At 40.7% G+C, this 13,296-nt stretch overlaps 1 protein-coding gene across 1 annotated transcript in view; it reads left to right on the top strand.

Annotated features, from left to right (window-relative positions):
• Positions 1–13,296, top strand: part of LOC136866645 (nose resistant to fluoxetine protein 6-like) — a 188,418-nt gene that overhangs the window by 135,487 nt on the left and 39,635 nt on the right. The window contains exon 8 of the mRNA XM_068226790.1: positions 10,446–10,588. Within this exon, the coding sequence (XP_068082891.1) occupies positions 10,446–10,588 (143 nt within the window). The remainder of the gene's footprint in view (positions 1–10,445; positions 10,589–13,296) is intronic.

The raw sequence follows: 13,296 nt of genomic DNA, 5'->3' as shown, positions 1-13,296 counted from the left end.
TTCGTGCATTCTTTAGTATGGGTCGGCATAAATATGTTGATTGCATCTATTTGTGCCAAACCTATTCTCGTGTGCCTAAGCAGTTGATACGCGACAACGCAAATGTTATTGTGCTTTTTCCGCAAGATGAGCGCAACATGCGATATGTGTATAACGATCATGTTAACACTGATATGACATTCGATGACTTTAAACGCATGTGTGCTAAATGTTGGTCATTACACCGTTACAGCTTTTTAGTTATTGATAAAGAAAATGATGTACAGCATGGACGATATCGCATGGGTTTCGATCATTTTATATGCATTAACACAGAATTACAGTAACTACTTGATTAAAAACCATCATCATGTTAACATCTAGCAAGGAGATCACAAAACATATCATCCAAGCTCGAAACAATATTCGACGGAAATTTAAGGAGCTTAAACGTATTCAAGCAGACACGGATTTATTTTTAAAAACACAACTAAGTACACCACTCAAAGAAATGTTTAATACCGCAGTCTACTTCAAGTTTTGCTTCTATGCAAACATCATATCTTAAAGAGAAGCATGAAGAAGAAAAGCATGAACGAGATAAGGAAGAGAAGAAGCAGGATGTAGATCAAGAAGAGGAGGAGGAAGATAAGGAAGAAGATGAACTTAATGATACATCACCATCTAAGCGTGTTGAGTTTTTAACTACAGATGTTATTGCTGAAACAGCTACTACATCGACGCAATATCTACCATCTTTGTCTGAGGTTATGATTACACCAGAGTATCGCAATCAGTTTAGAACTTTTATTCAAGATACCTATGGATCTCTCTTTGCACCTTATATAGAAAAACGTTTTACAGGACAAACTGACACTACCTACGGTATTCGCTACGAAGATGACTGTTTCCGGATAGGAAATTCAAATGTTAAGATTAATAGCAACAAAATCATTGTAAAAGGTGTTACCTATAAACCTACGAAAGGACTCTTAGAACTTCTTTTCTCACGAATACCTGACAAGGATATAATTTTACAAGATGATCTAAAAAATATAAAGCAATACTTTTTGCTACTGACGCAACACGACGTAATTACAAGAGAACAGAAGCTGTAAATGCTAATAAGAGTTACAAGTATCGTGAGTTTATTTCTAAGCTGTTTCCGACTGCACGTAGTCTAGATGTTATCTACAAGCCTTTGTTGCCGTATGTGGATGTAAGATACTGGAATGACCCAAACTTACTCGTTGAACGATTACAACTTTTAAGAGCATCGCAAGAGGCTGGTCACACTGGTCACGGATCAGAAATTCTAGAAATAGAAAGAGAACTACGTTATGCCGGTATTATTTTGTAATGGCTCGTCAAGAGAAGATCTCACCTGTAAAGGTAAACATCGCACATGAGTTACATAAACCAGCACGTCGCACCTACTGTCGCAGACGCGTTATTACACGAGGAAAAGATGATCTCTGGCAAGCAGACTTAGTAGAAATGATTCCATATGCCTCTAGTAACAAGGGGTATAAGTATCTACTTACTGTTATCGATGTGTACTCGAAGTTTGCTTTTGCACAACCCGTGCGTTCTAAAACAGCAGCTCAAGTTAAAGAAGCGTTTAAACATATTGTTGAAGAATTGAAACGCTGCCCAAGGCTTCTTCAAACTGATCAAGGTAAAGATTTTTACAACAAGGATTTTTCTTCTTACCTCAAGTTACTTGACATTCAACACTACTCTATGTTCAGCAATCTCAAGGCATGTGTTGTAGAACGCTTTAATCGTACAGTCAAAACAATGATGTGGCGAGAATTTACAGCGCAAGGTTCATATCGTTGGATTGATCTGCTACCTAGACTTTTATCCACCTATAACGATACACCTCATCGCACTATCGGAACAAAGCCACGTCTTGTTACAAAGAATACACCTCGTATAAATGCTATTCATCTTGTAATTAAAACAGCTGATCCACGTCGACATCGCTTTAAAGAAGGTGATTTTGTTCGCATCAGCAAACACAAGTCTATCTTTGCAAAAGGATACACACCTAACTGGAGCACTGAAATTTTTCAAATCAGAAGTGTTAAGCTTACTAATCCAGTTACGTATTTACTTCGCGATCTCAGAGGACAGCCTATTGGAGGAGGATTCTACATTTAAGAACTGCAGAAAACAAAATATCCTGATCACTATTTAGTTGAACGTGTTATTCGACGTCGTGGCAATAAACTGTATGTTAAATGGCTTGGTTTTAATAAGAGCTTTAATTCATGGATTAATAAAGAGGATGTACTTTAAATCTTATGTGTGTTTTCTTATAATCCTCTACGTTTCCTTTCTTCTAAGTCACTAGGGCATGCTGTAGGATTAAACAACACCTGTAATATGTTTTGACAATTCATATTTATTTTAGAAGATATATATATATTTTTTATCCTTTGTTTATTTTAGGTCTTTGTCACTCAGTTTTCGTTTTATTGCACCAACAACGACAAGTGCTGCTATCTTCTGAGCAGCTAAAGCAGTAGGTAATAACACACACACACACACACACGCAGCATAACTTTACGAAGCAGATTTTAACAGCTACACGACATACTCTATGCAGGCAACATGTAACTAGGTGTCAGGCGAACGTGTTCTAGGGCCGCAGGGGAGATGAAGCACGAAGAAAAGAAGATCAATCACTCTATTGATGAGTCCACGGCCAACATGCTTCCTCATCTTTTTCCCAGCACGTTTCTTCACCTTTTCCTTGTTTACTCTCTCCACAGCCATGATAAGTGTTTATAAGCGAAGTCAACTCGTTGGTTTTAGGTCCGTGATACAGTTTAATTAGTTGACATGTACGGCACTGTCTCACAGAAGGTCTTCTACCTAAACTCACGTGTTCATGATGTAAACTACACGTTTGAAGCTCTGAAAAAACAGGATCTTGAGTCCACTCACGAAGCACCTTTTCCCAAATCTTCTTTACAGCATTCGCAGCTACATTAACCAAAAATGCCTTTGGTAATGCATTTAACTCTTCTTCAGTAAAAGTGTTTAGTTTCTTTTTGCATGCATAAAACTTTACGATCGCCTTTTCAACTGCGTTACACTTAGTTTCTGTTAGAAATGATATGATGTCTTCACTCTACAAATGTTTCTTTTACACTAAGGTTATTTCGACACTGCAGTTTACATATGTTGTTCACTTCCCGGCATGCACTGCAACACAACCAATCAAAGAGCATGCATACATGTTGTAAAGACTGTTTACTTGTTTCTCTACTATGCTCTTTCGGAAGAGTTTTAAATGATGGGCACCCCAATTCATGCATGTCGATAATTTCACACGATGATGGTAGAAAATCACGCAACCATTCTTTCTTTTCACAACCCTTTAAAAGAAGATCTGCTCTTGACAAATGCGCATTCATCATTAAAGTTAGAAAACGATAAGGTATTCCTTTTTCTTCCACTTCAAACCTAAATTGTTTTCAATCCACTGAGTCTGCTTTTTATCTTCATCTGTTTGCAAACAGTAAGGGAACGGTGGGCTAAATACTAAACTAACAAGTTTTGATGCGAACAACACACTGCAATCTAACACAGCCACCTCTTTAAACACAAATTTGTTTCCGTTTACTTTAAAGCCTTGCACATCAACTATTAATGTTTTCGTCATATTTGCACTCTACTCTCTATCACTGTTTCTCGAAGACTAAAGCGTTTAGTCAACGAACGGGTTTAAACTTGCGCACCTAAAATAACGTCATCACTGCAGCACGTACATACTCTAGCTTTCCCGATGCATGTTTAAACTTGTTCGAATTTACCGCCACCACATTCCTTTACACCGACTTACTCTTAAGGAAACGGACAAGTCTAAACATGCATGATGACGTCATCACTGCAGCACGTGCTTACTCTAGCTCCCCCGATGTATGATTAAACTTGTTCGAATTTACCGCCACCACATTTCAACTAAAGAGTGCAGCACCGAGGTAAGCGATGTAAGATGGCGGTAGCTAAATATGGCTGTTAGTCAAAAAGATTTTTCAAATTATCCGCCACCACATTTCAACTAAAGAGTGCAGCACCGAGGTAAGCGATGTAAGATGGCGGTAGGTAAAGATGGCAGCACTTTTCTCTCTGGATTAAAGATGGCTGCTTGTCATAAAGATTTTTCAAATTATCCGCCACCACATTTTAACTAAGTGTGCAGCACTGAGGTTTGCGATGCAAGATGGCGGATGACAGCTTTTAGAAAAGCATCTAGATATTAAATTGCTCGCTACTACGATAGAGATAGCAGCACGCTGTTCTGTAGTTTAAAGATGGCTGCTTGTCAAAAAAGATTTTTTTCAAATTATCCGCTACCACATTTCAACTAAAGAGTGCAGCACTGAGGTTTGCAATGCAACATGGCGGCTGACAGCTTGTTAAATAGATTTTTTCAAAGGTAAGTAGCTAAAGAGGGCAGCACTAAGGTTAGCAATGCAAGATGGTGGGTGACAGCTGTGACGTAAAAATTACCCGAAAGATAGCAGCACGATGCTCTTTTCATTAAAGATGGCAGCTTATCAAATAGAATTTTTCAAATTAACCGTCTCAAAGGTAAGTAGCTAAAGAGGGCAGCACTGTTCTCTCTGGATTAAAGATGGCTGCTTGTCAAAAAAGAATTTTTCAAATTATCCGCCACCACAAAGAGGGCAGCATGGTGCTCTCTTGATTAAAGATGGTGTTGACAGCTGAAGAGCACGTGGAATTTGCCGCCACCACATGGAGTGCAGCACTGTTCTCTCTGGATTAAAGATGGCGGATGACAGCTGTCAGAAAAGCACATGAGTTTGTAGAGCGCGTAGAATTTGCCGCCGCCGCATTTCAAAGGTAATTAGCTAAAGAGGGCAGCACGGTGCTCTCTGGATTAAAGATGGCGGATGATAGCTGTCAAAAAAAGCGCATAGGTTTGTTTCCAAACAAGAGAATGTAGAATTTGCCGCCACCACATTTCAAAGGTATCTAGCTCAAGAGTACAGCACTGAGGTTTGTGATGCAAGATGGCGGATGACAGCTGTCAGAAAAAAGCACGTGAGTTTGTTTCCAAACAAGAGCACGTGGAATTTTCCGCCACCACAAAGAGGGCAGCACGGTGCTCTCTTGATTAAAGATGGCTGCTGTCACGTGGAATTGCCTGCCACCACAGGTATCTAGCTGAAGAGGGCAGCACGGTGCTCTCTGGATTAAAGATGGCTGCTGTCAAAAATCATTTTTCAAATTATCCGCCACCACATTTCAGCTAAAGAGGGCAGCACTGTGCTCTATAGATTAAAGATGGCGGATGGCAGCTGTCAAATAAGCATGTGGCATTGTTTCCAAATAAGAGCACGTGGAATTTTTCAAATTGCCTCCACCACATTTCAACTAGAGAGTGCAGCACGGTGCTCTCTTGATTAAACATGGCGGATGGTAGCTGTCAAATAAGCATGTAGCATTGTTTCCAAACAAGAGCACGTGTAATTTTTCAAATTGCCGCCACCACATTTCAACTAGAGAGTGCAGCACGATGCTCTCTTGATTAGAGATGGCGGATGGTAGCTGTCAAAAAAGCACGTGGCTTTGTTTCCAAACAAGAGCATGTGAAATTTTTCAAATTGCCGCCACCACATAGAGTGCAGCCCTGTGCTCTCTTGATTAAAGCTATCTGCTGTCACGTGGAATTGTCTGTCACCAGAGTGCAGCACGGTGCTCTATCGATTAAATATGGCTGCTATCAAAAAGCATTTTTCAAATTATCCGCCACCACATTTCAAAGGTAAGTAGCTAAAAAGGGCAGCACTGTGCTCTGTTGATAAAACTTGGCGGATGTCAGCTGTCAAAAAGCACGTGGATTTGTTTACCGATTCATATCTCGCGCTAGTTAGGTTAAGTTGGTACCACTAAGGTTTAGGTCCGTCAAGATGGTAACGCTGAAGTTAGCGATGCGTTGTTTTCGATGATAGCTGTCAAAAAGCACGTGGTTGTCAAAAAAGCACGTGGCTTTGTTTATCTCGCGCTAGTTAGGTTAAGTTGGTACTACTGAGGTTTAGGCCCGTCAAGATGGCAGCAGTGAGGTTAGCGATGTGTTGTTGTCTGTCAAAAAGCACGTGGCTTTGTTTATCTCGCGCTAGTGAGGTTAAGTTGGTACCACTGAGGTTTAGGGCCGTCAAGATGGCAGCAGTGAGGTTAGCGATGCGTTGTTGTCGATGACAGCTGTCAGAAAGCACGTGGCTTTGTTTACCAATTCAAATTTCCCGCGGGAGGCGGAGGAGGCCTCTGGGAAGGCCCCTCTGGGAGGCCGAGGCGGAGGAGGCCTCTGGGAGGGCCCCCCGTGAGGCGGAGGCGGAGGGGGCCTCTGGGAGGGCCTCCCATGAGGCGGAGGCGGAGGGGCCCCTGGGAGCCCGGAGGAGGAGGCGGCGCCCGAACTGTCCTATTATACTACTGAGGCTGTTTAGCTTTTCTAAATGCTGATGAAATATCTGGTAACCTTTAGCACAGTTCCATTCACAAATTTTAAGTACTTTGCATATTATTTAGTTTTTGATTAAATCCTTCCATGTCGTGTAATTTGGACCGTTTAAACAATTGTAATAATTACGTTTCTTCATAGTTTTACTGGTGAAAATAAAAGAAGATGTTTTATAATTTGAGGCCGGGTTGCGATGTGGTGCTAGCGTGCATTTTCTTACCCGAAGGTCCCTGGTTAGGGATTTTTACCTGAATCTCAAGGCTAGTTCAAGGTCCACTCTGCCTACGTGATTACAATTGAGGAGGTATCTGACGGTGAAATGCCGGCTCCAATCTAGAAAACCAAATATATCGGCCGGGAGGAATCGTTTTGCTGACCACAGGACACCTCGTAATCTGCAGGCCTTCGGGATGAGCAGTGGTCGAGGAACTGTTCACTAGAGACGCAAGAAATAACAGAAACAGTTTGCATTGTATGTGACAAGTATTATTATGATGATTGGATTCAGTGCAATGGCTGCACAATTTGGGGTAATGAAAACTGCGCCACAATTTAGGATGAATTGTTTTATCATTGTCCTAAAAGTGACGACCACCGTTCATAGTGACGTATTTTATTGCTTAGGATTTCATAAGAAATACATTCAATAACGTATAAACGTTTATATTCACCAGTCCAAGTTACACGATCACCTGGTCCAAGTTATACACTATTGGTCCAAGTTACTCACTACCGTTCCAAATTACACGATCACCTGGTCCAAGTTACACACTATTGGTCAAAATGACACGATCACCTGGTCCAAGTTACACACTATCGTTCCGAATTACACGATTAGCTGGTCCAAGTTACACACTACCGTTCCAAATTACACGATCACCTGGTCCAAGTTACACACTATCGTTCAAAATTACACAATCGCCTGGTCCAAGTTACACACTATCGTTCAAAATTACACAATCGCCTGGTCCAAGTTACACGCTATCGTTCCGAATTACACGATTAGCTGGTCCAAGTTACACACTACCGTTCCAAATTACACGATCACCTGGTCCAAGTTACAAACTATTGTTCCAAATTACACGTTAGCCTGGTCCAAGTTACTCACTACCGTTCCAAATTACACGATCACCTGGTCCAAGTTACACACTATTGGTCAAAATTACACGATCACCTGGTCCAAGTTACTCACTACCGTTCCAAATTACACGATCACCTGGTCCAAGTTAGACACTATTGTTCAAAATTACACGATTAGCTGGTCCAAGTTACACACTATCGTTCCGAATTACACGATTAGCTGGTCCAAGTTACACACTACCGTTCCAAATTACACGAACACCTGGTCCAAGTTACACACTATCGTTCCAAATCGCACGATCAGCTGGTCCAAGTTACACACTATCGTTCCAAATCGCACGATCAGCTGGTCCAAGTTACACACTATCTTTCCAAATCGCATGATAGCCTGGTCCAAGTTACACACTATTGGTCAAAATTACACGATCACCTGGTCCAAGTTAGACACTATTGTTCAAAATTACACGATTAGCTGGTCCAAGTTAGACACTATTGTTCAAAATTACACGATTAGCTGGTCCAAGTTACACACTATCGTTCCAAATTACACAATCGCCTGGTCCAAGTTACAAACTATCGTTCCGAATTACACAATCGCCTGATCCAAGTTACACACTATCGTTCCAAATCGCACGATCAGCTGGTCCAAGTTACACACTATCGTTCCAAATTACACGATAACCTGGTCCAAGTTACACACTATCGTTCCAAATTACACGATAACCTGGTCCAAGTTACACACTATTGGTCAAAATTACAGGATCAGCTGGTCCAAGTTACACACTATCGTTCCGAATTACAGGATCAGCTGGTCCAAGTTACACACTATTGGTCAAAATTACACGATCACCTGGTCCAAGTTACACACTATCATTCCGAATTACACGATTAGCTGGTCCAAGTTACACACTATCTTTCCAAATCACATGATAGCCTGGTCCAAGTTACACACTATTGGTCAAAATTACACGATCACCTGGTCCAAGTTAGACACTATTGTTCAAAATTACACGATTAGCTGGTCCAAGTTAGACACTATTGTTCAAAATTACACGATTAGCTGGTCCAAGTTACACACTATCGTTCCAAATTACACAATCGCCTGGTCCAAGTTACAAACTATCGTTCCAAATTACACGAACACCTGGTCCAAGTTACACACTATCTTTCCAAATCGCATGATAGCCTGGTCCATGTTACACACTATCGTTCCGAATTACACAATCGCCTGATCCAAGTTACACACTATCGTTCCAAATCGCACGATCAGCTGGTCCAAGTTACACACTATCGTTCCAAATTACACGATAACCTGGTCCAAGTTACACACTATTGGTCAAAATTACAGGATCAGCTGGTCCAAGTTACACACTATCGTTCCGAATTACAGGATCAGCTGGTCCAAGTTACACACTATTGGTCAAAATTACACGATCACCTGGTCCAAGTTACACACTATCATTCCGAATTACACGATTAGCTGGTCCAAGTTACACACTATCGTTCCAAATTACACGATCGCCTGGTCCAAGTTACACACTAACGGCCCAATTTACGCGATCGCCTAGTCCAACCTATACACTTTCGGTCCAAATTACCCGATCACCTGGTCCAAGTTACACACTATCGTTCCAAATTACACGATCACCTGGTCCAAGTTACACACCATCGTTCCAAATTACACGACCGCCTGGTCCAAGTTACACACTATCGTTTCAAATTACACGATCGCCTGGTCCAAGTTACACACTATCGTTCCAAATTACACGACCGCCTGGTCCAAGTTACACACCATCGGCCCAAATTACACGACCGCCTGGTCCAAGTTGCAGACTATCGTTCCAAATTACACGATCACCTGATCCATGTTACACGCTATCGGCCCAAATTACACGATAGGAAATTTTAGAATAAATATTACTTATAAACAAATCCTAAAGGTAATGTAATCATTTATTTTTACCAAATCGTCTGATATATTGTACTAATTATTGTGTATACAATATGTAAATTTTCATTACGATCAACAGAGTTGTGGACATTTAAAGTTAAATTGTCCAAATTATACTGAAATCCCCTACTGGCAGGTGGGAACAATGGCAGCAGGGTACTCGGCATGAGGAGGTAAAGACTAAATTGAAAATAAACTTAATGGATAAAGATGAAATAATAGGAATCGGTGGTGGGTTCATGTGACTGACGCGAATTGAGGAGGACTGTTTATCTGGAAAAGTGAAGGGCTCGGCTGAGGAGGGTAAGGAGTAGAGAGAGGCCGCGGTGAATATGGTAAGACTAGGTTCTTGATAAGTTAAGGTCAAGAGGTGTGAAAAGTCAAAATCTGCAAACAGAGGATTGTGGAATTGCTTAGTTAAATCGCAGGGACTTCCCGACTTAACGCTGAAATGCATAAGAGTACTTGATGAAGATACATGAATGAAATGTTTATAATCTCACGTGCTTTTTTTATATTGTGGTGGTAGACACTTGCCACGAGGAAATAAAAAAAAGTAAACTCGTGTCCTCATCCTGAGGTAGTGCAGCTTTTTTCAGGCACACCCCCATTGGAGGTAAGCTGCATGTACCATTTCAACCACATACCAGCCCTCCTGCCATTTTTAAATTCCTGGCAGTACCGGGAATCGATCCCGGGACCCCGAGGACGGCAGCTAATAACACTAACCGTTACGCTACGGAGGCGAACGAGGAAATAAAGATAAGGATAGATATATGTTTAGTTCTTTAAATAATGTTAGTCTCGAATTATAAATATTTTTAAATTAACAGTGGCTTAACGTCGCAATAACACATCGAAATTTTAAAATTATCACGATGACTTCCTAAAACTTCTAGAACGTCTGATAAATAGTCTTTCTTTTGTGGTCCACAGGTCCATTTAACAATATGCTTTCCCACCGGTGGTGGGCTCCGTGGAGCAGGCTTACGTATGCCATCTACCTGGTACATCTCATAATCTTGAGGGTAACAACAGCACAATTGAGGGTGCCTCAAAACCTCAACCACGTAGCAGCGGTAAGTGTTTGCTATGTGTGATACTAATAGAGGGCTTAGTTTTAACACTTGTTTGCCTCTCCGCCATCCAGCGTGCGTGCAACGAGCACTCTCAGGCTCCCTGCTTCAAATGCTATGTTTACAATACAACAGGCATATCAATGACACGAGCTCCGCGAGCACGAGAAACAGCTGCTACGAGCGCTAGCCCAGGACATTTTATGATAGCGCAAACGTTCATAACTACAATACATGTATACATTTTTCATATTAAGACATACTTGTACATAATTCAATGTGTAATACACGGCAATTGTATAAAATGCGTGAAACAACATGCTCTTCAATCACTATATACCAGGAAAACACCGGGTGAGTCCACTGCGCCTGACTTTTTCTGTTCTTAGGCATCTCAACGAGCGTCAGTGGTTTGATGGTCGATACTTATTTACCATTTTGTACCGTATCCTGTCCTAATTTCAGCCTAGCTCAGAGTTAGAAGTGAGTGGTACGTCCGGATAGGGTCAATAATGAATATCTAAATAATAAAGTACACCAATGTATATGGACAGGTAAATGACAGTAAATGAGAACTTTGGTAATCGGGTAAAATTGATTTATTAAACTAAAAACATGAAATGATATCATACTAAACAAAAGAAAGAAATCAAATGAACAATTTACCACTGGTTGTGTTAATCAAAGAAAAATTACACACATCTTTACATGAATTAACATTATTAAACAAAACGTTTAGAAACATAGCGAGTAACGAACCCGAGATATTAAGAGTAAATTCTTGTTACTTGGAATAATTTGTATTACATTTTATTTAGTTTTCGCTGCTCACATTGTTAAGTTCTCAGTTCTTTACCCGAGGGCTCGATTTGTAAACCGTTCATGATATGCGAAAATAATAACAGATCCACTAGTAATTGGCCTAAATTTACATATTATATTTCGATCACTCGGAAACAAACATAGAAAACACTTGTTCGGGACTGCGCCTGAATCACCCTTCCAAAATGGTCACAGATTATACTTGTATGGGTCCGAACCTATGATTACGGATAAGGTCAGAACTTTTCTACCCCAAATTAGCCATAGGACTATGTCCCCCATTAACGAACAAGAGACAACATCATAAAAAATACAACATACTAGACATAACAATGCAATCAGAAAATTAATTTACAAAAACCTATAAAATATCGTCGCCATAAGACCTATCTGTGTCGGTGCGACGTAAAGCCCATCGTAAAATTAAAAAAAACCTGTAAAATAAAGCACACAGAATAAACACAATGAAGTTGATAGAGCTGTCGGGACAAAAACCCAACATATCCGGGCAATGGATATCACATATCTCATATACTGTAGATGCAGCATAGCATTAGCATTTGACATGGCAGAAAAATCAGCTGGTGGGCAACGTAAACATCAAATAACTAGGCGATTCACAAGCATAACGGGATTATTTGTAAACTTTCACATCTATTTCTGCGCCCAGCGTACAGCTGATTCAGGGACTATTACCTGGCAAAAACAAAAGCATATCGGCCCTCGACAACATTCTCGGTGCTTCAGAACAACTCTGGCCATCAAAATAACGGCTCACGGCCTCACATAATTTCGTATATAATAGGCCGGCTCATTAACTGAGTATCATCATAGCTCCAAATACAACATCATGGCTTTCATTGCCTATCTCTTGTCATTTCAGCCCCGTAATTATCCACAGGCAATTCTCTAGCTTCACATATAAATAATCCCCGGTTCGACGACCGGTACTTTCATGAATTTGCCTGCCACCACATTTAAATATTCTACCTTCGACGTTGAAAGATCTCCCGTTGCGTCTTCTCACAGCTGAAATTCATACAATAAAACATCCTAGTATATACTGCCCCTAGTCTAATCCTCATTTACGGTTCGAAACTGGTGGCGGACAGCCCATTAGATTTTTATGAAGAATCTACCCATACAGCTCTATCTTAACTCAACAATAAACTGGAATAAAATACAAATATACACACACCTATATCTAATCTACTCTTTCCTTTATTTCCCATGGATAGCCAGCAACCCTGAACGTATATAAATTTACTAAAATAAGCAATAAAAATGCCACTCTGGCTTGCATTTAAAGATCAATTTACTTGTATAAAACGACCCCAATTAGTGTCTCTGGATATCACTTCACATGCTTATAAATAAAAGGATTTATCTTGGCAGCAACCTCACCAGCAGCGACGAATCACATACCGCTTTGTCATGCGTGCTTAGCACATGACTACGATACACAGCACAGGGATGAATTCCCTCTTGTAGACTCCTGGATAGTTCATGGTTGCCGTATCCTTGATGTCGGTTGTATCTAGAACTGTTGAATTAAATTGGAACCATCTATTTCTCCGCTTAGTGTGCTCGAATGCACGATCACAACCTTAGTACTGGATAATAATTGACTATAGCCTCCGCTCAGATCTTAGTTCGATCTACACGGCACTAAGTTAAGGGAACTGGGCCCGTTTGCAATCTGTCCTCGTCAGCGGTTACAGTTTAAAGACATGCACATGTTGACTTCGTACTTCGCGTACGTGCCGGATATTAATTATCAGCGCAGACCGTCACTAGCTCTTGTGAGGTAAATCACAGCGATTCTCTTTCAAGTCTATCAGAAACTTCACAAAGTTATTGTTTTGTCGGTTCGGGATCACGACATGCCA

Source organism: Anabrus simplex, chromosome 3 (assembly GCF_040414725.1).
Source record: "Anabrus simplex isolate iqAnaSimp1 chromosome 3, ASM4041472v1, whole genome shotgun sequence".
NCBI lineage: Eukaryota > Metazoa > Arthropoda > Insecta > Orthoptera > Tettigoniidae > Anabrus > Anabrus simplex.
This window is presented reverse-complemented; position numbering and strand designations above follow the sequence as displayed.